Below are 26,324 nucleotides of genomic sequence, written 5' to 3' on the forward strand. Positions count from 1 at the left end.
TTATAATTTTCTCCTCTATTTGTGATGCCTGCCAGTCCTCGTCCTTCCAACTCTCCATTAAAATCGTTTCTCTCATATTCTTGAGGGTTTGCTCCCATATGTCTGCTGGAGCTCGGTTTTCTGCCTTGAAGATGATACTATTCCGTGCCTTCCATATGTTCCAGATCATGAAACCAGCGGAGAGGATCCACGCACGATTAACCACTGGGTTTTGGTAAGGTTTCCTTGGCCAGTTTTCTATGGTTTTAATGATGTTTTGATAATTTCTGTGGCGGCGCTCAAACAATTTGAAATGGCTTTCCCACAGGGTGTTGCTTACTATGCATCGGTTCATCAAGTGCTCCATAGTCTCCTCCTGTGAATTACAGAGCGCACAGCGAGACGGACCTTGCCGCCCCTTCCTCTGTATCTGGTCCCAAGTAAGCGCCCTGCCATGTAGCATAGTCCAGACAAAGAAGGATGCTTTCGGCCAATGTTTAATTTTCCAAAGATTTTTCCATTTTTTTGTCTCTGTCTGTTGATTCTGTTTAGCTTTGTGATAATATCCTTCCGTTATTGAGAAAGTGCCTTGAATTCGGGTGCCCCATCTTAGAATATTTGGCCCCGTTTTCCTTGCCAGTTTTCGAGAGGCCATCTCTTTGTAATAATCTTGCCATCTGTCTGTGGCAGGGGCCCTTTCCCAGTCTTCTTTCTGCTTCCAATTACGCCAATATCCTCCTACCCTTGGTTTCCAGAATTTGCCAACAACCTTCTCCTCTGTCTGGGACGTGAAATCATGGATGACTTTAAGGTTCTTCTTATGGATGAGCCTTTCACGTTGCTGCCATGATTCCTCCCAAAATTTGGCTTTATCTCCAGCTCTTATCTCCCAAAAACTATAATCTTTTATAAGATCTTTGTTGCCCCTTGCTAGGTTCCAAATTGTGGAGCCTCTAGCCTCTGTCTGGCTTCTCATTTTATCTTCGGGTTCCCTTGTTACCTCATATTTCCTTTCCCATATCACCTTCCACAGATCTTGGCCACCCTGAGTCCATCTCCACCAAAGCTTCGCCCCCATCACTTGGTTGAGAACGAAGGGGTCCCTTAATCCTAACCCTCCGTCTTTGGATAGCCTACTTAGCCATTCCCACGAAATTAAGGCCCATTTCCTAGTCTTGCTGGTTCCTTGCCAAAGAAATTTCTTGAACATGGCGACCATCTTTTGACTAATGGACTTGGGAATAGCTTGACACGAAATCTGGTAGATTGGGATAGCTTGCAGAACAACTTTTAATAGAATTAACCGGCTGGGGGCATTCAACGAGCGAAAGGTCCAATTTTCCATCTTGTTCCTGATTTTTTTAATTAAGGGTTCCCAGTTAACGGCCTTGTATTGGTGCTCATTCAACATAATGCCCAGGTATTTGGTCGGGAAGGTTCCAATTCTGAACCCCATGGTGCGTTCCAAGAATCTTTGGATCGCTAGTTGGGTGTTAAAGAAGAAAACTTCAGATTTCTCCTTATTAATCTCTGTCCCAGACGCTTGATTAAATTCTGATAATGTTTTAACAATCTTCTGGGCCTCCTTGAGTGTGGCCTGGCCATATAACATAACATCGTCGACGAATTGCTGGTGCGAAACAGGGAGATCATTCCCACATATTCGTAACCCCTTTATCTGATCCCTGGCTACTTGGGCCTTGACCAGCCTACCCAAACCTTCCGCGGCCAGGATGAAGAGGAAAGGAGATAGGGGATCTCCCTGCCTTAATCCACGCGATGGGTTGAAAGCTTCAGAGGGGGTACCGTTCAACAAGACTGACATTACTGGGGAGCTTACCATTGACAGGATCCAATTTACCCATCTTTGATCAAATCCGTGGGCTTTCAGAATGCTTTCCAAGTATCTCCAGCTAATGCGGTCGTACGCCTTAGCCAAGTCTAATTTGATAAGCATACCTGGGTTTCGGGAATTTTTCAGGGAATGAATCACTTCCTGGGCCACTATGATTCCGTCCGTAATCTGTCTCCCTTTGACAAAGCCTGTTTGTTCTTGCGCTATGAGCTCCGGCAGAATCGGCTTGAGTCTATTTACCATAATTGAAGCTAGGATTTTATACACTACATTACACAGGGATATGGGCCTAAATCCCTGCGGTTCCTTTGAACTGCCGTTCTTCGGGATCAAGGCCAAGAAAGTGGCATTCAATCCCTGGTGCATTCGTTTAGAACACCTTGATTCCTCCACCAAGTCCAACAGGTCATTTCCTATAAAGCTCCAGGCTGCTTGGTAAAAGTCAATGGTAAAGCCATCTGGGCTCGGTGCCCTATTCTTTGCCATTTTGTTAACCACTTCCTCTAATTCATCCTTGGTGATTACCCTGAGCAGAGCCATGTTTTGTTCTCTGGTGACTTTCTTAGGGATGTGTTGGCACACCTTGTCTATTTCCTCTGTTCTATTAATGTTTGGTTCTGTTAAGATGCCTTTGAAATGCTCCACCAGGAGCCTTTCCATATCTTTCTGCTTCATCACTCTGTTTCCTTGACTATCTTTCAGGGAGAAGATTCTATTGTGATGCCGGTGATTCAACATCGCTTTGTGGAAGAATTTGGAATTCTTTTCTCCCTCTCTTAGCCATTGGACACGAGATTTTTGTTTCCACAGAATTTCTTCCTGTTTGTGTCTTTCCTCTAGTTGATTGATTACCCTGCCTTCCTCCTTAGCTACTTCCTCATTCCTTCTGTCTTTAATGATTTGTTGTTGTATTTCTTCCATTCTAGTCTGAAGTTTACCTTTCTCCTGCTGTATATTGCCAAATTCTTCCTTGTTCCATTTTTTGATTTTGCTCTTTATTTCCTTAAGTCTGAGCTGGAACGAATGCATTTTGTTCTGGCCTTCTGTTCCCATCTTACTTTCCTGCCACCAGATCTTTACTTTGTCCAAGAAATCTGGGGCTCTGAGCCAAAAGGATTCAAAATGAAAGGGTCTCTTTTTATTTTGATCATTCAAAGCTATTTCTAGCTTGATTGGCCAGTGATCAGACCCTATAGAGGGTAGGATAGAGGGCTTCATAGAAGATATCCATCCCTATTATGAGCTCCGAAACTAACTAATCTTGACGCGATTTGTTTGGCCCCACCTCTTCTATTGTTCCAGGTGAATTTCCCGTTTATAGTGGGAATATCTACCAGCCTTAATTCTGTTTGAACATCTCTGAATCTTTCCATCTCTGGATCTTCTCTACTTATTCCTCCTTTCTTCTCTTCTCTTGATGTTATCAGGTTAAAGTCCCCTGCAATAATCCATCGCTGCTTCTGGTGCATGTTTTTAGTTTTTTCTAAATGGGTCAGGAATAGGCTCCTATCAGCCTGGGTATGGGGCTCGTAGATAGCCGACACCACCACCCATTCACTTTGCCCAATGAGTCTGAATCTTCCAGTCATGATTCTTGGCATTCCTATCCACCAGTCTGATAGGATTTCTGCTGGATTCCAGATAACTGCTATCCCACCTGCACTTCCTTTGGCGTCTATGGTAACTAGTTCATATCTTGGTTTTATTTTATTAAGAATTTCCTCTAGTTTCTGTCCTGAAATTTTAGTTTCTTGAATAAGCATGATTTGGGGTTTGTCCTTCCTCAGTCTTGCTGCTAAATGTCTCTGTTTCCGTCTGTTGTTTAGGCCTCTAATATTCCATGATGTCAAAATCATTGATTACTTTGGGATAGGTTTTGAAACACCGCTGACAGTGGTACCACTCTCCCTGTATTCACCAACATTTCTCCCATTAATTGGATGGAGTCCTTAAGATTTTTCCTTCCTCTTCCCCCCCCCCCTTTCCTTGACCTTGCTGATCTGTTTTGCTTTCCCTCTGGCTCTCTGGATATTCTTCTGGCGTAGCTTTACCTTTTTCTAGTTTAGCCTTATACTGCTGAAAGGTTTCCGCATACAACCTCTTCTGATCTTCCGGGATGAACCTTTCATCCAAGTTCCTCCATTCATTCAGGAGTTTTCTTAGGACTTCTTCCTCTTGACTTAAATCTTCCCTGTTTGTCTCTAAGTTCATCTCCATCTGTTCTGTTAGTTCTTCTTGTTCCTTACTTTTGTCCATGGTCTCGCTTGAGGCTTTCCTTTTTGTGTGGTTTCTTTCACTACTCGCACTATTGTCTGACTCTTTTTCCTCTTGATTTTCCATGGTTTGGTCCTCCTCTTCGCCCTCTTCCTGTAATATTTCAAAGCTGTTTGATTTCTCTGGGGTTGATTGTTTTTCTTTCTTGTCTTCCTTAGAGATTTTTTTGTTCATTTTCTGTTTACTTTTCACCTATTGGAATCCTTCTTGGTCAGCTGGCCCTCCCTTCTGCAGGTAACTTTTCCTTTCTTCTTCTTCCCGTGTTATCGGAGATTCCTTAGCCAGATGGCCATGGTCATGGCACCTACGACATCTAAATGGAATGTGCTCGTAGTCTAAGTTTTGCTGCCAGACTTCTTCATGATACTCTAGTTCCACAGAATCTGGGATGGGGTTTGCTAAGTTCATGTAGACACAAATCGTGGCGAACGAGGTGTACCTTCCCTTCTTCGTGGTTTTTGCTATTTTTACAAAACTTCCTATTGAGTTTCCTATCCCCTCCAATATTTCCAAGTCCCAGAAATCTATAGGAAGCCCGAATAGTCGGACCCAGACTAGCGCTACTAGAAATTTTTCCTTATCAGGGTTGTAACATTCCTCCCAATAACGCATAAACAGACCAACATTATAATAAAAATAAGGGCCATTTTCAAAAACTTTTTCCTTATCTTTTAGGTTTGAGAAGATTACCGTAAAGAAACCCTTCGCTCCCAGCTTGAGCTCAATGTGGCCTTGGGGCTGCCATTTTTGCTGAATCCACTTGGTAAGTTCTCTTTCTGACGGCCAAACGCCCACGAACTTGCAGATAAGGGCATGATCCTTCATATAACTTCTGTACCCTTCCAGTTTATTCGATGGGATCACGAACCTGGGTCTCTCCTCTGCACATGGCAGGCATCTTCCCCTTCGGCCGGCTTGCCAGGTTGCTCCCAGCACTGGTCCAACGCTCTGTTTCTCCTTTGTAGCCTGACTGCTCTGACCGTCTCCTGTCACAGTATCTCAATAGGAGGGGATCTCTCCCCTCCTGACATCTTCTATCATGCCTTTTGTCTCTCAGATGTCAGCCTTTGCTTCTGCAATAGCACTCTGATGTCTGCTCCCTAGCCGATCCTTCGCTCCTCCCCGAAGGTTTACCGCCTTGCCGCCATTAGGTTTTTGGTTGCAAAGCTCTTACTCACTTAGCAAAAACAAACGATAATTGATCAAATGTCTAATACAATAACATCTGTAAAAGATCTTGAAAGAGAAATAGATATGAAGGACATTTTCGGCGATAATATTGGTAGAGGGTCTTTTGGCAATTTGATAGTATCGCGATAATTCCAATATTATTGGAATATGTGAAACACTTTATATTGTGAGGATGATCCCTTGGCTAGTGAGGGAGTCCATACTGAAGACGATTTGATCCTATAGAGAATTGTGTTGAAAAGTAGCGCAGGAATGGATTCCTTGATTCGTGCCTTAATTCAAGGAATCGAATTTGTGATCTTCTTAATCATGCACGAGTTCTAGTGATGAGGACGAGTTCAAGAAGCAGTTTGACTAGTGCGAGTTTGTGGAAGACCAAGTTAACTGTCTTCTAGTGTGAGTTAAATTGGGAACTAAATGCTTAAGTGGAGTTAGCCTCCTAAATTTTAGGAGGATCTAGTTAACTAATTGTGTTGAATTTTGTTAACTGGAAAAGCTCCAATTCAACACTAACAATAGCCAAATCAAATTGCTTATAATGAGATCGAAGGCACACTTTTTATTCATAATTTCTTTAGCACGGGTTTGTGAAGTGAGCTTGTGAGATGAAAAAGCCAAGAAGTATTCTCTTGTGTGAGTTAGAGAAGGAAGGCAGCATTGAGAAGTGCGCTGAAAATAGGAGGAAATTTCTATTTTTTAGGAACTACGAATGCGCTAGGAAATAGGGATGTATTTCCTAAGGAATGCACATAGATTTGGAGCTCAAGTTTTCATAGTTTTCGAGGAGCAGATCAATATTCTAGCAGGTGTTTCAAGCCTAGTTTAAGGTAGACAAAATATTGTATTTTTTCTGATTGAGACAAGTTGGTTGTAAGAGATCTGTAGCTTATTCTTCTTTATTAAAATTATGAAGCAAGCAAGGGTTTTCCCTGTTGGGTGAGAAAATTCTGTGTTTTCTTGTGTGAATTTGTGCAATTATTTCTGTTCTATTCCGCTACTATTTGGTAGAGAAATTTTGTGACTGTGAAAAGAAATTTTGTTTTCAGATTGTTCATACTAGTGGATCAAAATTTCGTGGAAAATCTGCACAGTATTAAAGCTACGAACAAAGATCAATCAGCATATAGTCTTCAAGATGAGAACTCACACAAGACTAGGATTGAGGGAGTAGGATAGACTGGATGGCTCCTCCAATTTTGGTGTTTGGAAGGTCCGCATATTGTTTTTGTTGGACAAGTTTGGGTTGAAAGAATTTGCTAAGAAAGGTGTTGCAAGACGAGCTGATGCTCTTCTAAAGATAGATGGCGAAGACCAAGAGAATGATCTTGGATGGACTTGGATATCATGTAGTTCCTCATGTTGCAGGTAATGACATGTGGGATGCCTTAATCAAGCTCTACCAAAACTCTTTAGAGAATCAAAAGATGGTCCTCAAAGAGAACCCAAGGACAATCAAGATGTAGAAGGGTGAGAGTGTAGCTGCCCATCTCACCAAAATCCAGGAAGTCCGTGATGAGCTAGCAACTTTTGGAGAAAAGCCCATGGACACAGAGCTAATGCCCGTGGCTTTGTATGGGTTTACCAAAGATTGTCATACTTTTGTTCAAAGTATTACTAGATGAGATAAGTTGTCGAATTGGGAACACCTATGGAGTGGATTCATGCGGGAGGAGCTAAGGCTTAGGCTAGTTGAGACTTCTAGTAGTAATGGCAATGGTTCCAAGGTTGAGGAGGAAGATAATCTTGCTCTTGCAGGTAAAGTTAAAGGCAAGAAAGGTAAAGGGAAAAGTGAAAACAATCAAAAGGGTGACAAGAAGAAACAAATTTGAGTAAGATCAAATGCTTCCGTTGCCATACTTTCAGACACTATGCTTCTAAGTGTCCTAAATGGAAGAAGAAGGGGTTGAATAAAGAGCATGTCGCTGCATCAATTGAGGTAGATGAGTTTGCCTCTCAGTTTGAGAAGGATTTCTCATTGATAATTTGCATGGCAAACTCAATAGGGATCAACATATGGTATATTGATTCGAGGGCCTCTTTCCATATGACTGGGAACATGGAGTATTTCAGCCAGTTAGATGAGAAGGATATGCCAGTGAATGTCGAGCTCGGAGATAATGGCAAGTATGCGACCAAGGCGGTTGATACTCTCAGCTTTGAGAGGGACTCTGGGAGCACTCTCCTTAAGATGTTCCTTTTGTTCCAGGGTTGAAGAAGAACTTGGTTTCAGTAGCTATCCTTGAGGATAAAGGGTATGATGTCATCTTCAGCAGAGGTAAGGCTTGCCTCTATCACTTGGCTTCTGGATATAAGAAACAAATAGGTGAGAGGGTGAAGAATCTCTACAAGTTGCAGGTAGAGACAGATGCAACCTTGAGCATCAAGGCAGGATGTGCAAATGTTGGTGAACTTTGGCACAGGCGCATGGGACACTTGCTTCATGGGGCGCTGAAGATTCTTTAGCAGATTGCCACATGATTATCAACAAGAGGCCTTGACAAGGGTGGAATGTGCAAGGGGTGCACACTTGGCAAGTATGCCAAGTCTTCCTTCCATGGTTAGGATAGTAGAGCCAAAGGTATTTTGGAGCTGGTGCATTCAGATGTGTGCGGGCCCTTCTCTTCTCCATCATTGATGATGGCATAGGTATTATGTTACTTTCATTGATGATTTTTCTCGAAAAACTTGGATTTATTTCATGAAAAAGAATGATGTTGTCTTATATAGGTTCATGGAGTTTAAGGCCCTGGTAGAGAAGTAGACCGAGAAGAAAATCAAGGCAGTGAGAAGTGACAAAGGAAGGTATTAGCAGAGAGTTGATAGCACCTCATAACCCTCAGTAGTATGGGGTGGCCGAGAGGAAGAACAAGAGCATTGTTGGAGCAACTAGGGATATGTTGCATGATCAAGATTTGCTTATATTCTTGTCGGCAAAAGCATGTATATTGCAGTATTTCTGCAGAATAGGAGCCCACACAGGGTGCTTGGACGAGTCACACTAGAGGAGGCTTTCACATGCAAGAAACTTGATGTTTCACACTTTCAGGTCTTTGGCACAGAGGTCTACTATCATTTGTCCAAAGATAACATGACGAAGTTGGATGCCACAACATAGAAGGGTATCTTTGTGGGGTATAGTGAGACATCTCAGGCATACGGGGTGTATCTTCTAGGACTTAGGAATACAATTCTCAGGCGAGATGTGAGATTCCAGGAGGATTAGGCTATGAGAGTTTCTTTAGAGCGTGAGAAAATTATAGTACCTGAGGAGCTACTTGCTCCCAAATAGGAGTCACAACAAGCACCTCAAAGTTAGCCACAACCACAATCCAGTGGCAAGAGGATTTGCAGCAGGATGAGGAGGACAAGACAGGCCAAGAGCAAATAGATCAGCTAGAGCCACCCACCACAGGGAGGAAGAAGGTCAAGTGGGTTGAGATGTTGATCGAGGAGGCTTAGGAGCAGGTCGAGGCTCCTAGCACCATGTTTAAGCAGAGTAAACAACCACAGAGGTACACAAGTTATATGGCACTGATGACTAAGTTGGTGGACACTGAGCCTTCTTATGAGGAGGCAACTTCTCAGCAAGTTTGGCAGGATGCCATGGTGGAGGAGTATTCCTCTATCATGAAGAATGATGTTTGGGAGGTTGTTCTATGACCTGAGGGGAAATCAATAGTTGGATTCAGATGGGTGTACAAGTTGAAGCATGGAGTAGATGGGAGCATGGAGAAGTTCAAGGCCAGGTTTGTGGCCAAGGGCTTCTCACATATTGAGGGCATAAACTATGAGGATAATTTTGCCCTAGTAGCACGATATTCATCCATCAAGACTATTCTGGCACTTGCAACACAGATGGGGGGAAGATCCACTAGATGGACATGAAGACAACCTTTCTCAATGGAGTTGTTGAGGAGGAGATTTATATAAAGTAGCCAGAGTGGTTCAAGCAGTTCAATAGAGACACACATGTGTGCTTTTTTGAAGAGAGCTCTTTATGGGCTCAAGTAGGCTCCAAGAGCATCGTAGACTCAAACTGACAGTTACCTTCGAGGATTGGGCTTCACTAAGAGTGAGGCAGATGCTATCCTGTACTACATCATGGTTGGAGGGCTTCCGTTCATTCTAATTCCCTATGTGGACGACCTTATATTGACTGGAGATGAGAGCTCGATCCAAGATTGTAAGGAGGACCTTGCAAGGGAGTTTGAGATGAAGGATATGTGGCTTATGCACTGTTTCCTTAGCTTGGAGGTTTAGCAGAGTGATGGTGAGATCTTCGAGGGACAAGGCAAGTACACAACAAATATTCTCCAAAGATTTCATATGCAGGATTACAAGCCCATGGTGACACCGCCAATCACAAATTGGTGTAAGATGGATGCTGGCAGAGGAGAACGAGTGGACCTACAGTATATAGGCAACTCATTGGGTCATTGATGTACTTGGTCAACACATGGCCTTTGCAATCAACCAGTTGAGTCAGTTCATGGTTGAACTGACCAGAGTGCATTTGGTTGCTGCAAAGCATGTGTTGAGGTATCTCAGAGGCACAACATACTATGGATTGTGGTACACATAGGTTGATGGAGTGAGGCTTGAGGGATTCACATATGCAAATTGGGCAGGGAGCTCCAAAGACAAGAAGAGTACTTCAGGTGGTATCTTCAACATTGGGTCAACTACACTTTCTTGGTACAGTAGGAAGCAGAGATCAGTTGCACTCAATTCAACAAAGGACGAATACATCGCTGCTAGCTAGACAACTTTTTTTGGCTATTTGGATGAGGAAGTTACTTGTTGGACTTTTTAGACAAAGGATGGAGGCTACCATGATACATTGTGATAATCATAGTTGCATTAAACTCTCTAAGAATCCAGGGTTTCATGATCGTTCAAAGTATATCGAGATCCAGTATCACCATCTTAGAGATTGCGTACAAAAGGGGATAGTCAAGCCACTGTAAATTCCAATAGGGGAGCAAACAACAAATATTTTAACCAAGCATTAATAAGAAGCACTTTTTTTCATCACATACATAAGTTAGGAGTTGTACAAAATTCCTTCCTCGCTGAGAGGGAGTGTTGAAAAGTAGTGAAAGAATTGATTCCTTGATTTGTGCCTTAATTCATGGAATCAAGTTTTTGATCTTCTTAATCATGCACGAGTTCCAGTGATGAGGACGAGTTCAAGAAGCAATTTGACTAGTGCGAGTTTGTGGTAGAACAAGTTAATTGTCTTCTAGTGTGAGTTAAATTGGGAACTGAATGCCTAAGTGGAGTTAGCCTCCTAAATTTTAGGAGGATCCAATTAACTAAGTGTGTTGACTTTTGTTAACTAGAAAAAGTCCAGTTCAACTTCCTAATTTAGAAACTCACTAACAATAGCCAAATCAAATTGCTTATAAGGAGATCGAAGGCACACTTTGTATTAATAATTTATTGAGCATGAATTTGTGAGCAAGTGAGGTTGTGAGAGGAACGAGCCAAGAAGTTTTCTCTTGTGCGAGTTGGAGAAGGAAGGCAGCTTTGAGAAGTGCGCTGAAAAATAGGAGGAAATTCCTATTTTTTAGGAGCTAGGAATGCGCTAGGAAATAGGGACATATTTCCTAAGGAATGCACATAAATTTGGAGCTCAGGTTTGCACAGTTTTCGAGGAGCAGATCAGTATTCTAGCATGTGTTTCAAGCCTAGTTTATGGCAGACAGAATATTGTATTTTTTCTGATTGAAACAAGCTGGTAGTAAGAGATCTGTATCTTATTATTCTTTAATAAAATTCTGGAGCAAGCAAAGGTTTTTCCCTGTTGGGTTTCCTAGAAAAATTGTGTTGTTTTCTTGTGTGAATTTGTGCAATTATTTCTGTTCTATTCCATTGCTATTTGGTAGAGAAATTATGTGTCTATGTGGAAAAAAAATTGTTTTCAGATTGTTCATACTAGCAGATCAGAATTCTGTGGAAAATCTACAAATTGAAGAAGAAACTAGACAAAAGCTTGACTACAACATTAGCGAGTTTTGCATGCTTGAATATGATGACAAGAATAAATTTGTTTTTACTGTAGCTACAAAATTGAAAATTAGGAAAAGTGAAAGCTAAAGTTTGAAAGCTTGAAACTTTTACTCAACATGTTAATGTCTTTAGGCACAAGATTTGCTTATATGTTGGTCATATCTGGCAAGGAAAATGAGATACACTAAAGTAAAAATGAGGAGTAACAGAACCCAACATGACCACTAAAGAATTAGATGAAAAAATCAACCCTTGTGCATTTCTCACCTCCCACCCACATATTCTTTGGGTTGGACGGATGAATGAAGGGAAGATATAAGGTGCACTTGTTTTTGTTAGGGAGGGTTTGAATCAATATTTCACTTAAATTTAATTTCTTTCAGAGCATTAAATACTATAACCACAAATCAAATAAGATAATGCATCACATCTCATGAACAATACACAAGGATTTTTAGGTAGAAACCCTTCCAAGAGAGAAACCACCGAACACTTTTAATATATGTCTTGAAAATTACATCAACAGGAAGTTCCAACTTCCAAGATTCTCCAACAACTAGGAGGAAAATCCAACCCCCTCATTTATCAACTTCCACTGAAAGCATGCCCCAACACCTTGCTTTTATCAGCTTCAACTGGAAGGATGTTCCAACACACTGGTTTTATCAGTTCCGACTGAAAGGATGCTCCAACACCCTGCAAGCTCAAATTTGCCGTAGCACCACCCTGCCAATTGAAGTGTTCTCAGGCTCCAACTTGAGGATTCTCCAATCTCTGCCTTGCACCACCCAAGCACCTTGAAAATAAAAGATAGAAAAATAAATGTGGGCTCTTGTACTAGGGACAATGACCCACTTACAATGATATACAAATAAACCCTTACTGTTGTCTCTGCTGATGTATGTCAGATATGTAATGGTATAATGTCAATCAACTTTGTCAAATTGTCAAACTGTTACAAACTTATTACCTGAGATATCAAATTTCAAAACTGGTTCTTGTATCCTGCTGTAGGTCTGCCTACTAATCTTTTATCCAGGTCTTGCCTCAACATTCAACACTAATACAAACTGAACAATTTACAAAAGCTTGTTTCATACCTTAATTAGTTTGCTGATGAGAGGTGTGCCTTTTCTGCCACTGATTGCTTCAGATTTTGTCAAGAGATCTGTCCTTCAATAGCTGTTCAACAAGTCCAGAGACAAGCCTTACCTCTGCTTCAAATTGCAGTCCTTGAGATGACCAAGACAGGCTTCAACAAGTCAAAACACTGCTCAAACTCGGCCTTAAGTAACTCTTCTTGGCATACTTGATTTTTAACACAATTACACATCCATTAGTTTCAGAAAATTCTACAGTTTTGACCTCAGTAATGAAGGTGGCATAAATCAGTCATGTCAAAAACTAAGAACAAATCAGATTTTACCTTTTGAGCTATGTCAACCTCACTGCATATGCTGATTATGTCATCCACATAAACCAGTATAATCAACGAGTCATTGTCCATGCTTCTAACATAAAGGTTTGGATCAAAAGGATTTCTTTTGACTCTCGATGCTATAAGAATTTTCTCAAATTTTGTATACTAGGTTCTTGGAGCTTGTTTCAACCTCTAAAGGATTGTTATCAATATATTCAACAGATACTCCTTATCTACAATATCGAACCCTTGGGGCTGTTATGTTTTTGCTTCCAGATCACATAAATTTTCTAATCAAAGAAGGTTGCCATATTTGCCACCATTCAAATTGTAATCAACATTTTTGTTAATTCACCTATGCCTACTAAGCAAAGCCTTTTGCACTAACTTGCATAGGTGCAGATACATTATATGAAATATATATGTTATTTCTTTAGAAAATTAGGATACATACTTGGACAGAGTCAAGGTTGTTTGTCTTTTGATCTAATGCTTAGATATTGAGAGAGCTCTCTCTTTTTATTTTTATTTTTACAGAAACTAGGATAGAATTATATTAGATAAAAGGCTGTAGCTGAGGCTTAACAACAGATTTTACAAAAATTGCTAGTTGTAGATTTCAAGCAAAAATGCCTGCTCCTTATCATTTGCATACATATAGTTAGTCTGCTCTTTATCATCTGCATACATATAGTTAGTCTGCTCTTTATCATCTGCATACATATAGTTAGTCTTCAGAAAGAATATCCCAATTCTTCTTACTGGTTTACTTTCATAGAAAGATTCCCAAGCTACAAAATATTTTGTAAAACATAAAAATTAACAAAAGGCATGATAAGTCTTCAGAAAGAATATCCCAATTCTTCTTACTGGTTAACTTTCATAGAAAGATTCCCAAGCTACAAAATATTTTGTAAAACATGAAAATTAACAAAAGGCATGATAAGTCTATGCTTATTCCAGCCACAAGATTTGATAAGCATCCGATGAATAGTGTCCTCCTCCTTGGCCTGCAAGTGAATTGAATTGGTAGAGATCCTGAAACTTGATGCCATAGATTGAGAACTTTTACTCAAATTAATTACCAAATTCCTGAGCATCTTGCATTCCCTTTCCGGAGAATATGTTTGCTGGTTATGTTGTGCTAGAGTTGTCATGATTATGGAGTTTTGAGCTGCTCACTGATGTTCATTTTCATGAACTTTTGTGGTGATTGGAAAAATGGAAGCCCCTGTTGCCATGAATGGTCTCTTCATGCTTAGGGAAGGCTCTTCAAAAGTCTTAAGCCTTCCTGCAACCTATGGGAAACAAACAGAGCTGCCAAGATTTCTTAAAAAAGGAATTAAACCAGAGTGATAGGTACACCATAGTGTTCGCCCAGACAACCAGAAATAAACACAGAGCAAAGAGCCCTAGGAAATTTAGGATGAAACTCCGCAGGAGGAAATTTCCAATTACAAATAGAAACACAATCCCTCCAATTCACAACACAGGAATAAAATGGAATTTATGTTCATAAATTTGCTCATATTAGAAAAAATTATAGAAAAGGGTTGTGGGATGAAAAAAACAACCGCGGGCAGTTAAGAAAGAAACAAGCAAATGTTGTAGAAAGTGAATTAGAGAAGAATAGTTCTATGCATTTGTTGCATCTGAAAGGAGAGATGTTGCATTTGTTGAGGTGTTGCTCATATGGCAAAACTACTTAAATCTGCAATTCCTATCATTCAATCTTGGATCACCTATGGAGCTCCTATATTAGAGATTTTTAGATCTCCTATGGATCCCACACTCCTTGTGAGAACTTGCATGAACACGAAGAACTTAAAAAACATGTCGAAACATGATGGTTTTCAAAGGCTTTGGGGTGTTTCCAAGGGACTTCATACCTGTCTTGGCATTTCTCTGCGTTTTTTGTAATGGTATGTGGGTTGGTTGGGCATTTCCTGCAAGTTAGGGCAATGCTATACTGTACAGTCTTTCCAAAGACTTGGGGGTGTTTCCAAGGGACTTTATAGCTGTCTTGGCATTTCTCTGCGTTTTTGGTAATGGTATGTGGGTTGGTTGGGCATTTCCTGCAACTTAGTGCAAATGCTGTCCAAAGTATTCATGTACATTTTTGGAATTAGATCAATGAAGGTGGAGCTACGTGAGTTTAGAAGTTGTCTAGATTTTTTTCAACTTTGATGATTTACTTCATGTATTTTCACTATATTGTAGAAAAGGGGAGGAAATCAAGTGGAAATCCATCTGGTCTTGTAGCTTGTTCCTTTCTAGATCAAAGATGACCTTTTTCTTCGAGGGAAGGCGTTTCCAAGGGACTTTATAGCTCTCTTGGCATTTCTCTGCGTTTTTGGTAATGGTATGTGGGTTGTCTGGGCATTTCCTGCAACTTAGTGCAAATGCTGTCCAAAGTATGCACCTACATTTTTGGAATTAGATCAATGAAGGTGCTGGTGGACCTATGTGAGTTTAGAAGTTGTCTAGATTGTTTTAACTTTGATGATTTCCATACATGTATTTTCACTATATTGTAGAAAAGGGAAGGAAATCAAGTGGAAATCCATCTGGTCTTGTAGCTTTGTTCTTTTCTAGATCAAAGATGACATTTTCTTCAAGGGAAGCTTTTTCTCCATAACCTCAAATTTTGCTCGACGATAACCAGTATAGGGTCTCTTGCTGCATCTTCAATCTGTCATCACAACACCATTAGCATTTTGGATTCGTGATTTCCCATTCTGACCCCTATTTCTTAAAATAATTTTCTTTGTCTCCTTCCCCTAACCAAGTGACTCTTGATTTTTGTTTCCAGAATGTATTTTCTTTTTCCTTTTTGTTTATCTGCATTATCTTGAAACTCATTTTCCTTGACAAGTAAAGGAGCTGTAGGATCTTCAGTATTTCATCTTTGAGATATCGTACCTCTTTCTCTCTCTCCTTTTGCTAAAAAATGTTTTCAAGTGTTTCTTTTTTCCGATTCTTTTGTTTTTCTTTATCCATCCTGATCCTCTCTTTTTCTTTGCGTGATTGCTCTTCCTTCCACCACGCTTGGATGCAATCTTTTATCTGTCCTTTCGTGTCAAGAACTGTGTTAAAATCCCCTACACTGGTTGCATTTTCCCTTTTTCTTCGGGTCCATTTTCTTATTTGTTTTGTTTTCTCCTTTTCTCAGTTTCGTTCCACTGACCTGAAGTCAGTCTCGAACAACAGAGTGTGTCATACCACTCTTAACTGACCCATAGTCAATGTCCATTGATCCTAGATCAATATCAACATCCTAGCATAAGGAGTACAGTAGTACACGATGCATCCATAAGTAGTACTATGGTCCCTATCCTCATTTCCTTACTCATTGACCAGATGAGAGGTACTTCCCATGAGTCCCGAATTGCATGGGTAGGATGTGCCGATAGGAGAAGGTGAACCATTCATCCTGCTTATATGCGATAGGGGAGGGTGAACCACTCAGTCTATGCATATGCCACCATGGGGTATCACTGGGAAAATTGAGCCATTCACCCTGTACACAACACACCATGTTATATACCTAGGGGGGATAATATGGGGTACCAAGGGAGGTACCCAAGGTAATAATGGGATGGGCCATAGTAATAAATAAGGTGGTTAACCCATATCATGTAGGGGACTACAAGTAGTTAATAATAATGTAATAGGCCCATGGTATTAGTTGATGGTATGAGGGAACCATGGTAATGACCCATGGTATTGTATGTATGAGGCCTATATAGAGGCTAGAGACTCCATGTCAAGGAATATAGTGAAGGAATATTGTATGAATAGACATATGGCTTGTGGAGTGTTCTCCTTCCTTAAGGAGTGAATGTATGGTGTTGCCCTACCTTAAGGGTTTTGATCAATAAAGAATCATTTCATATTATTTCTGGGTCTATTTGCATTTTCTTATATTTTCATATCAGATCTATAGTATTTCTGGGTTAGATCTACGGAGGGTGAGTGACCCTATGGTCGCTCATCGCTCCAAGAAGTACCCCAAGCCCCGTAGAGCTCCTAGAGCTCACTATCATACAAGACCCTCATAAGAGGGTCTCTCCACAATTCCAAGTCGCTCATAGAAGGTTAAGAATTTGACCTTCTCGAGGGACTTTGTAAGAATATCGACGACCTGCTCATCGGTCCCAATATGATGGAGTCTTATTGCTCCCCGCTGTACATATCCCGAATAAAGTGGTACCTAGTATCAATATGTTGGGAGCGATCATGAAACATAAGATTCTCAGATAGACGAATCCCACTCTGGTTGTCACAGAAGATCACAGAATCCAACACTTCCAAATAGCTCCCTAAAGAGCTTCCTCAACCCGACAGCTTCACAGGGGGCCAAACTAGCAGCGATGTATTCAGCCTCAGCGGTGCTTAAAGCAATCGACGCTTGCTTCTTTCTCATCCATGATATTGAAGCAGAACTTGGAGAGAAGCAACATCTTGATGTGCTTTTGCGATCCACCACACTGCCAGCCCAGTCTGCATTAGAGTAACCATGGAGCATCACATTCCCGACAATGTATCTTAGTCCATAAGTGATTGTGCCCCGGAGATATCTGAAGAGATTCTTGGCAGACATCCAATGTATATGATGAGGCTCGACCATAAACTGACTCAATGTGTTCACTACAAAACATATGTCTGGACGGGAGTTCACCAAGAACATCAGGGTCCCTATGAGTTGACGATACTCAGAAGGATTTCCCAAATCGGGCCCTACAACACTTCTGCATAACTTCGTGAAGTTAAGTTCCAACGGAGTAGTCACAGATTTGCAGTTCACCATCCTAAATCTTTCAAGTAGCTTCACAACATATTTCCTTTGAAAAAGGAAAATCTCCCTTGGCTTTTTCCAAACCTCCAACCCTAGGAAATAATGCATTAGTTGTAAGTCCTTCATATCAAATTCAGAAGCCAAATCTCCCTTAAATTGATGAATAAGAGGGTCTGCACCTGTTAGAAAGAGATCGTCCACATAGAGTACCAAGATCGTCCAGGTATAAAGATGTTCAAACTGTGGATTCTCCGATCACTGATTTAAAAGACACAAACCACAGATCTCTTAAATCCAAGGTCTATCATTCTCAGCCTTAAAGTAAAGGTTTAGATCAACTTCACTTCTTGTAAATCCCAGCTTCATCAGATAGCTATCGATCCTCTCATACCAAGCTCGGGGTGCTTGCTTCAACCCATAGAAGGCTTTCTTCAACTTGCATACATGTGTATGATGATCTTGAACTTCAAACCCCTTAGGTTGTTCCACATAGACTTCCTCCTTAAGTGAACCATGCAAGAAGGCAGTCTTGACATCCATCTGGTGTAGATTCCATCCTTGCGAGGCAGCAAGGGCTATAATCGAACGGATGGTGGTGTAGCGAGCAACGGGTGCAAATATCTCAACATAATATACACCTTCCTTTTGGGAGAAGCCTCGAGCAACAAATTTGGCCTTGAACTTTTCAACACTTCCATTAGCACCATGCTTGATCTTGTAGAGCCATTTAGAGGTGACAATAGATTTGTCCTAGGGTCTAGGGACCACATCCTAGACATCATTCTTCATAATTGATGCGTACTCTTCGTTCATAGCATCCTTCCATATTTGTTGCTTCACAACTTTTTCGAATGAGCAAAGTTCAAACTGAATAATGGTGCTCATAGCAGTTATGTACCCTTGGTACCTATTAGGCTTCTTGCTTTCACGAAATGTCCCCCTCGGTGCAACATGTCTCTCGGCATCTTTGAGAGTTTCCCTCAACCATGAGGGTCTCCTTTTGGAGGAGGAGGGCTCATGAGGAGGAGGAGGATCAATGGGATCCATCGGTTTTCATTGGCTCATCCTGCGAATCACCCTAATTTCCTGCATTTGCTTCTTTGCCCTCATGGCAACATCCTCATCAAAGGTGACATCATGATTCAACTCTACTTCTCTTTGACCAGGCACATAGATTCTATATCCCTTAGAAGTTTCACTGTAGCCCACAAAAGTTCCTTTCTTCCTAGATGCCTCAATTTACTTCCCTTTTCTTTCGACACATGAAAGTATACGGGACTACCAAAAATTCTAAAATGAGAAACATCATGATTCTTACCGGTGAAAACTTCTACAAGAGTTTTGGAGTCCAATGTTTGATGAGGGCATTGATTTTGAACGTACACAGCAGTGCTGGCAGCTTCTCCCTATAGGAACTTTGGAAGTCCTTAATCATGAAGCATGGCACGAGTGGTTTCTATAATGGAACGATTCTTTTTTTCAACAACACCATTTTGCTCAGGAGTATATGCAGTAGTAGTCTCCCTCTTAATGCCAGCGTCTCTACAATAGTCATTAAATTCATTTGACTCATACTTGGTTCCATTTATCGGTTCCTCAATATCTTGATCTTCTTCCTTGTTTGATTTTCCACCAAGGCTTTGAAGGCACAAAACCATGAGAATGATCATCCTTCTTGTTCAAGAAATATATCCAAGTTTTGCGAGAGAAGTCATCCATGAAGACAACATAATATAAATATCCTCCTAATGATGTCACAGGCAACATACCAAATAGATCAAAATGAACCAATTGCAAAATGTGTGTTGGTCTTGCTATCAGTTGAGGGGAATGGTCCTCTTGTATGTTTTCCCTTGGCACATCCTTGACATACACCTTCATGCTCTATTTTGAATTCAGGCATACCTGTAACGATCTTCCTTGCATCGAGTAGAGGCTTACGGTGAAGATGAGCAAACCTCTGATGTCATAGTTCAAATTGAAGTGATGTGTTGCAAGACATGGTTCCTAGTGGACTAACTCCAATTTGATATAAACTATCAACCTTGAATCCAAGAGTAAATGCTTCTTTGAAATTTCTTTTCCACACACGTACCTTTCCATCGATGAATGCCACCTCTTTGTCTTCCATCGCCGAGATAGACACTAGATTCTTATTTAGATCAGGTACATATAGTACTTCTTGAAGATGAATGGTGTTATGTTGATTCAACTGAAGGGTTAACATTCCCAACTGTCTTCACAGGATAGGTGGCATTGTCTCCAAGGGTACTTTCCAAATTTGTATCCTTCTCTATCAAATTCGAAAGAGCTTCCTTGTACCGGGTGAAGGGCCTTGAGGCACCACTATCAATCAGCCAATTTCCCAAAGTATTCGGAGGAGAGGCAGTAGAGAGGGCAGATATAAGATAAAATTCCTTTTGCTTAGAATTTAGAAGCTCGATCATTTCCAAGTTGAGTAGCGGAAGCATTCCTTTTCCCTTTGTTGTTGAACCTGCCATTCCTTTGATTGTTGTTGTTGCCCCTAGAATGATTGTGATCATCATCATGAGATGTGTCCCTTCTATTTGGACACTCCCTGGCATAGTGACCAAGCTTGTTGCAAACGAAGCATCTTCCCTTCCTTCCATTTTTGGATCCCAGTCTTCCTTGACTTTGCTTCTTTGAACCTGCATCGTTCTTCCTCTTGGCACAAGCGGAGGATATGGTAGGATTATTCCTATTCGAAGGCATCTCCAATTCCATCATCCTTGTTTCTTCTTGAGAACATCTAGTCATCGATTCTTCTAAACCTGGAATTGTCGTTATTGAGAATAGTAGTGTTGAACACAAGCCATTCAGGAGGAAGACTTCCAAGGGCAATGAGAGTGAGCTCCCTCCCTGTCAGCAATAGCTTCACCAATCGAAAGAAGATCCTTTTTGATCTCGGTAATCCTCATGAAGTAGGATTGAATATCTTCACCTTTTCCCTTCTTTATATGCTTCAACTTGTTCTTGAGGAAAAGAATTTGATTTGCATTGCTAAATCAGAGATGTAAGCGACTAAGTGCTTATGAATAGAATCCTTCATGATTTTCTTGGCTTTAACTTCACCCTTCTTGTACTATGTCTTAGTAGTAGCCAATGCATTTGAAGGAGGTTCCAGAATCTTTCCCTGCACATAATCCATGACATCTTGTTCTTCTAAAGTCAAATCAAGAGACATCTTCCATGCATGATAATCAGACTTATCATGAAGCTTATCATCAGACTTGAAGTAGGATGTGGAGGCCATTGAGACTTGTTCCTGATCAGTAATTGCTCCTCTTAGTGATTGCTTTTCACTCTTGCTTGGGCTTTGTCTTCACCTCACCTCTGATACCATGTTAATTCTAGGATAACAATGGTATGTTTTATGCTTAGAGCAATTTTACTTCAATGTTCTTTATTAGCCCAATATCATACCCAGTATAGCAGTCACATCAACATGATAGTAAAATGCAGATAGAACATAAACAATAACAGTAGAAGACAAACCAACACAAGAGGACACAAGATATGGCACCAACCAGGGACAAACCCCAATGTGGGGAAACCCTTGATAAATTCTTCTTATAATTCTTCAAAAGTTCAGTAGAAAGAGAGTACAATTTACAATATTCACTTGCCCAAAATGATGAGTCAAAACAGCAGAAACAGACAGCCCTAACCAGAAAGTCAACATTGGTCAACAGGGCTGAAATTGACCCAAAACAGCTCGGTCAACCTTGGTCAACTCAGCCTCCAACAGCAAGATAATGCAGCCCAAAACAGTGCAAAAACAACCAGTCAAATCTGGTCAACAAAAGTCAATGCAGCAACTTGAGTTAGGGTAGTCAATGCTGGTCAACACAGGGGTCAAACTGCCTCGGTTTCTGTGCCCAGAACAGCAGCCTGTCCAAATAGAAGTCTCCCTCACAAAACCGAAGTCAAACAAGGTCAACACTGGTCAAAGTCAGTGTCTTGAAATTACGGCCTCCTGAAATTTCGGTCAAATCTGGTCAATGCAGCAGCTAGAAAAGACAGTCTTCCTTTCGCATGTTTGGAGAGAGAGAGGCTCAGAAATCCGTACCCAATCAAGATGAGAGAGAAAGATGAATGAAATGAGATGCCTAAATGAGGAGGCACCTTGTATTTATATGCAACATTGAAGGCTGGAGGAGGCTAATTTGATGGCTGGCCGACCTTGACAATTTGTCCATAATCAAAATAAATTTATAACTTCATTTGTACAAGTCAGAATGGGATGATCTTTAGATCAATACTACACCTCTTGGATTCCTCAAAGTGATGATTGGCCCTAGTTGCCAAATTTAACAACCTGAGATAAATCTGAGACATGTAGCCCAGAGCTTAAAAAAGAAGTTCCGGAAATGAAGGAAAAGATTCCTCCAATATAAATAGGCATAAATTTAAATTGGTCCATCATCTCTTGACATTTTAGAATAAAGTTTACCAAGGCCCTATGCATTGTGCAGACTACGGACATCAGAATCCCTCGTCATTCCAAATTTCAATGAAGGGAAGGTAGAGGAATCCAAAGCACGCTCAGATTTATAAGGTTTTGCTGATCCAATTTTTTATGAAAATCTGAAAGAGATACGCCAATATATGATGCACTTAATTGCTGATCCTTTTTATCACTTTGCTTTTATAGCTGAATTATATGATAGCTCTCTTTCTTCTACAAAGAAGAAAGTTGAAACAAATCACGATTAAATAGTTGAAGTGCTATTTATTGAAAATTCATTCCTTGCATATGCTATGCTCTGACCCTATTATTTTCAGGTGACTCAAGAGTGGCCGGGGCTTCCCTCTGGTGTAAAGTTTGAGCCTAGTGACGAACAGCTTGTAGGACATTTAGCAGCAAAAGTTGGAATAGGAAAATCAAGCCCTCACCCACTCATCAATGAATTCATTTTGACAATAGAGGAACGTGATGGCATTTGCTATACACACCCTGAGAATTTGCCAGGTGATTGTTGGCTATCTTATATATTTTATGCATGCATTAATTATGCATGCATGTTATATGTATGCATTTATTATGAACTTGTATAATAGGGTCAAACATTGCTCAATATCCCATTATTTTTTGATATGTAATATTCATTTGTACAATTGTCTTATTGGAAGAATAGGGGTCAAGCAAGACGGAAGCAGCACCCATTTCTTTCACAGGACAAGCAAGGCTTATACAACTGGAACTCGTAAGCGTCGAAAGGTTGACAATTTTCGTTGGCACAAGACAGGAGAAACAGAGAAGGTATGTGAAAATGGGGAACAGATTGGTTGCAAAAAAAGAATGGTCCTCTATACGATTCCTTCAAAAGGCTCAAAATCAGTGAAAACAAATTGGGTGATGCACCAATACCATCTTGGGACTGAGGATGAAAAAGAAGATGAGTTTGTTGTGTCAAAAATACGATTAAAGCATTGTGATAAAAGTGTTCCAGGCATACCTAAAGAGGAGGATGCTGGGACTTCAAACAGCAAAGGTGATCCATCAACACCTACAACAAGTACTCCTCAACCATGTTCAAAGAAGCAACATTCTTGTCTCGATCGAATTGAGGAAGAACATATGTTCCGTGCATCATCACCTCAGGTATAACCATTGCTGAATAATATTAAATAACATGGTCTTGCTCTGATTGACAATAGTTCATGGTTGTGTTCCATGTTGGCATTTGAAATTGTCACTTCAACATTTGACGGTATACATTGTTTGAGTTTAGAAAATTTGGGAATTCCATTGTTCATATACTTCTAGGTCGTTGACAGTGTCAATCCAAAATATTATACTAAAAAATAGGTTCTTATTTATAAATTTTAGTTGATTTTTTCAAATCAATTTGCATTTTCAAATGGCCTTCAATATATGAATTTATTGATACAGTTGTTGTTTTGTGATTTCTTAAACTTTCTGGAAATAGGCTGCAGATCTTGATCCAAAATTTCATTTGCCTTCCAAACCTATTGAAGCAGAATGTGATGGACAGATCTATATTCAAGGCGTGACTTCATGGTTGGCAGGGGAATCTCAGTGTTTCGAAGATTCACAGAAGCAGATGGTTGGCCATTTTTCTTGCGAGGAGATACTTGGAAGCGGATCTTGTCAGGAGAATGTTGAAGAAACGAACAACATCCCTGGTTTGTCTGATTGTGGTCGGATTGGAGGGAATGGACATGAAAAGGAAATGCATCAAACTTCATATTATGATCTAGCAAACTTAGATTTTGATACGCCACCTGATGGGCCCATTGCATTTGTAAGTACTTAGATATAAATTACTTGACGTCCTCATCTGCAATATCTAGTTCATTTTTGCCTCTGATTTTTATTTTTTAACTCTCATTATTCTGTAGGATTCACAGTTCAGTTCCCAGGAAAGCCTTTTAGGATGGTTAGAGAACTTTGGTAACAGCCAATGAAGTATATGATGAACTTTTCATGCATGTTAAGGTCAGAAGCCAGTCAAATACCCTTAACAAGATTATGTATTTTGCTAGATTCCAATTTAATTCATTTCAAGTAATTGTTGTATCTAATAATTTGCGTATTTGTACAGGTCATGCTTGGAGGCTATTTTGTTTTCAAAGGAGTTGAATATCCATCTACAGATTTACTGTTTCGATTTACATTTGGAATCAATAAACCGTTAAAAAGTTTTTTCACCGAATTCGGAAGTAATAAATACCCTATTGATATTCATTTTTATCTCTAGTATATCAGCACTATTTATGGAGGAACAGAAAAATGGACCGATATAGTATGGTCACATGTGTGCCAGCATTTGCTTAATTATAATTTATCATTTATATTCCCAAAATGACAGTCTGCAACTTGGTAAAACACCGAAGTTGGGCCAATGAACTAATTAGTCTGGTGAATTGGGGTCTCTCAACTATTTTTGCCGTCTTCGGAAGCAATTAGCAATCTATTGATTTTGATATTTATCTCTATTATATGAACAGTGTATATAGAAAGACAGAAAAATAGGACCCATCTAATATGTTCATTGCCAGTTTTCAGTTATAATTTATATTTAAGAATGCCATTACCACTGTGTGCAATTCAGTACTAGTCTGGAGAATTGTTGGGAACTTGTTACCTTGAAGGGTTCAAATTATTGTTGTTTTCTTTCTGCATGCCATAGACTACTCAGAATCATTTCACTGTTTGCAACGCATGTATGAAATATAAAGTCGTAATATTATCAATAACATGCATAGAGAACAGTCATTTCTTAAAACCCTCGTATCAGTCTCATATTAAATGAAATGAAATTACTAGTTTTCAGAAATGGGCATAGAAAATGGTTTATGAAAGGAGTAATAACTGTTAGAATATGATAACAATATGTTAAAAGAAAATGTCAATGTAAAACTATGTTTAGCTATTTTGTTGTGGTCATTCTGATGGTCATAAGATAATTATAAAAAATTATTGTAACAGTGCCTATATTTTTTATATGATTTCTAGATATTAGGAGGTTGTGTGGGTGTAAGCGTGATTGTATTATTTCGCCCGCAATAAAACCTTTGCCTTGCTTTGCTCGTGGATGTTTCTTTGACAAAGTGTCAGGTTGTACTACGGAAACTCTTGGGTACTATTATAGTTCTTTTTGCGTTATTGTTCTGCTAAATCGTGTTTGTGCTCTGAAAACCAACAATAACAACAAACAAGAAGTATAAAACATATATTCCTGGTTAACCAATCCAAACTAGAAGTATAAAACAGATAGCATGATAAGGTAACTGGAAAAGGCTAACCCCCGAAACATGGAACAATAATGTTCAAAATCCTTGTGTAGAAATGAGAATATAGAATGACCAGATCCTACATTGCTGAGCCCTTGATCATATTGGCTGGAGAACGTCGAGGCCAAGAAGGGCTCAGTAGGGTAGTAGCCTCGAAGTTAACCAAAATCTTTTCGTTGACTGTTCTTACACTGGTTCCCAGCATAATAAAACCTGGTATTGTGCTCCCGCCTGTGGGGTACGTCGGAAAGAGAAGGGAGCAACAACATTGCCTTGTAACCATCTATGGGAGGGGATACGATATATGGAAGATGAGATCTAATCTCCTTCCAACATTATGAAATTCAGATTGATTCACATAAATAGAAAGTTGTGGCAAATTTTGCCGAAGAGTTGCAGCTTTTCATCTTGAAAGTGCACTACAAGAGATAACAGTAAAACCACTAACCTATAACATGCATCAGTTGACCCCCTACATAAAGATTGGTATTTATAATTTCTTTGATTGGTTGTTCGATGGATGGTTGAAATTCGTTTAGGTATACATCTAATGGGTATTGCATTTTATTCAATTTAAGTTCACGTAGAAAAGTATCTTATATCTGGGAAAAATTTTGCAGTGAAGTTATATTTTAAAGGGTGAAATTAAATGAGTAGGTATTTTTTTTAATGGTAAGGAAGTTGATTTTACTAGTTAGTTCATTGTTTATACTGTTGATTACTTCAGTAGTTATACGTATTTTTTTCATTTTTTTTTTTGCATTATTAGTATATATATTAGAGATTATATCTATATCTACCTATCTATATATATTTTATTTGTTAGTGTACTGTTTGTATAATATTTTACAACAGTTATTTGTGTACACTTCTAATCCACACACCATGGGTACACCTCTAACCAACACACCTAGTCCATATATAAACCACAAATGTAAACCGAAGGAAGGGTTAGGGTTAGATGTTGTTAATAATTGATTGATAGGATAAGGTACAGTGGAGTGGGGTTAGTA

General features: G+C 39.8%; 1 protein-coding gene across 1 annotated transcript in view; it reads left to right on the forward strand.

Annotated features, from left to right (window-relative positions):
- LOC149173457 (SUPPRESSOR OF GAMMA RESPONSE 1-like) overlaps window positions 1-24,588 on the forward strand; it is a 95,290-nt gene extending 70,702 nt beyond the window's left edge. The window contains exons 3-7 of the mRNA XM_089427944.1: window positions 22,336-22,522; window positions 22,689-23,155; window positions 23,484-23,819; window positions 23,917-24,013; window positions 24,120-24,588. Coding sequence (XP_089284070.1) covers window positions 22,336-22,522; window positions 22,689-23,155; window positions 23,484-23,819; window positions 23,917-23,982 — 1,056 coding nt within the window. The 3' untranslated portion in view covers window positions 23,983-24,013; window positions 24,120-24,588. The remainder of the gene's footprint in view (window positions 1-22,335; window positions 22,523-22,688; window positions 23,156-23,483; window positions 23,820-23,916; window positions 24,014-24,119) is intronic.
- Window positions 24,589-26,324: the final 1,736 nt, after the last annotated feature.

The sequence above is a fragment of the Pinus tabuliformis genome, chromosome 4_2, assembly GCF_031772625.1.
Source record: "Pinus tabuliformis cultivar Carrire ecotype Pingquan chromosome 4_2, CPIR1, whole genome shotgun sequence".
Taxonomy (NCBI): Eukaryota; Viridiplantae; Streptophyta; class Pinopsida; order Pinales; family Pinaceae; genus Pinus; species Pinus tabuliformis.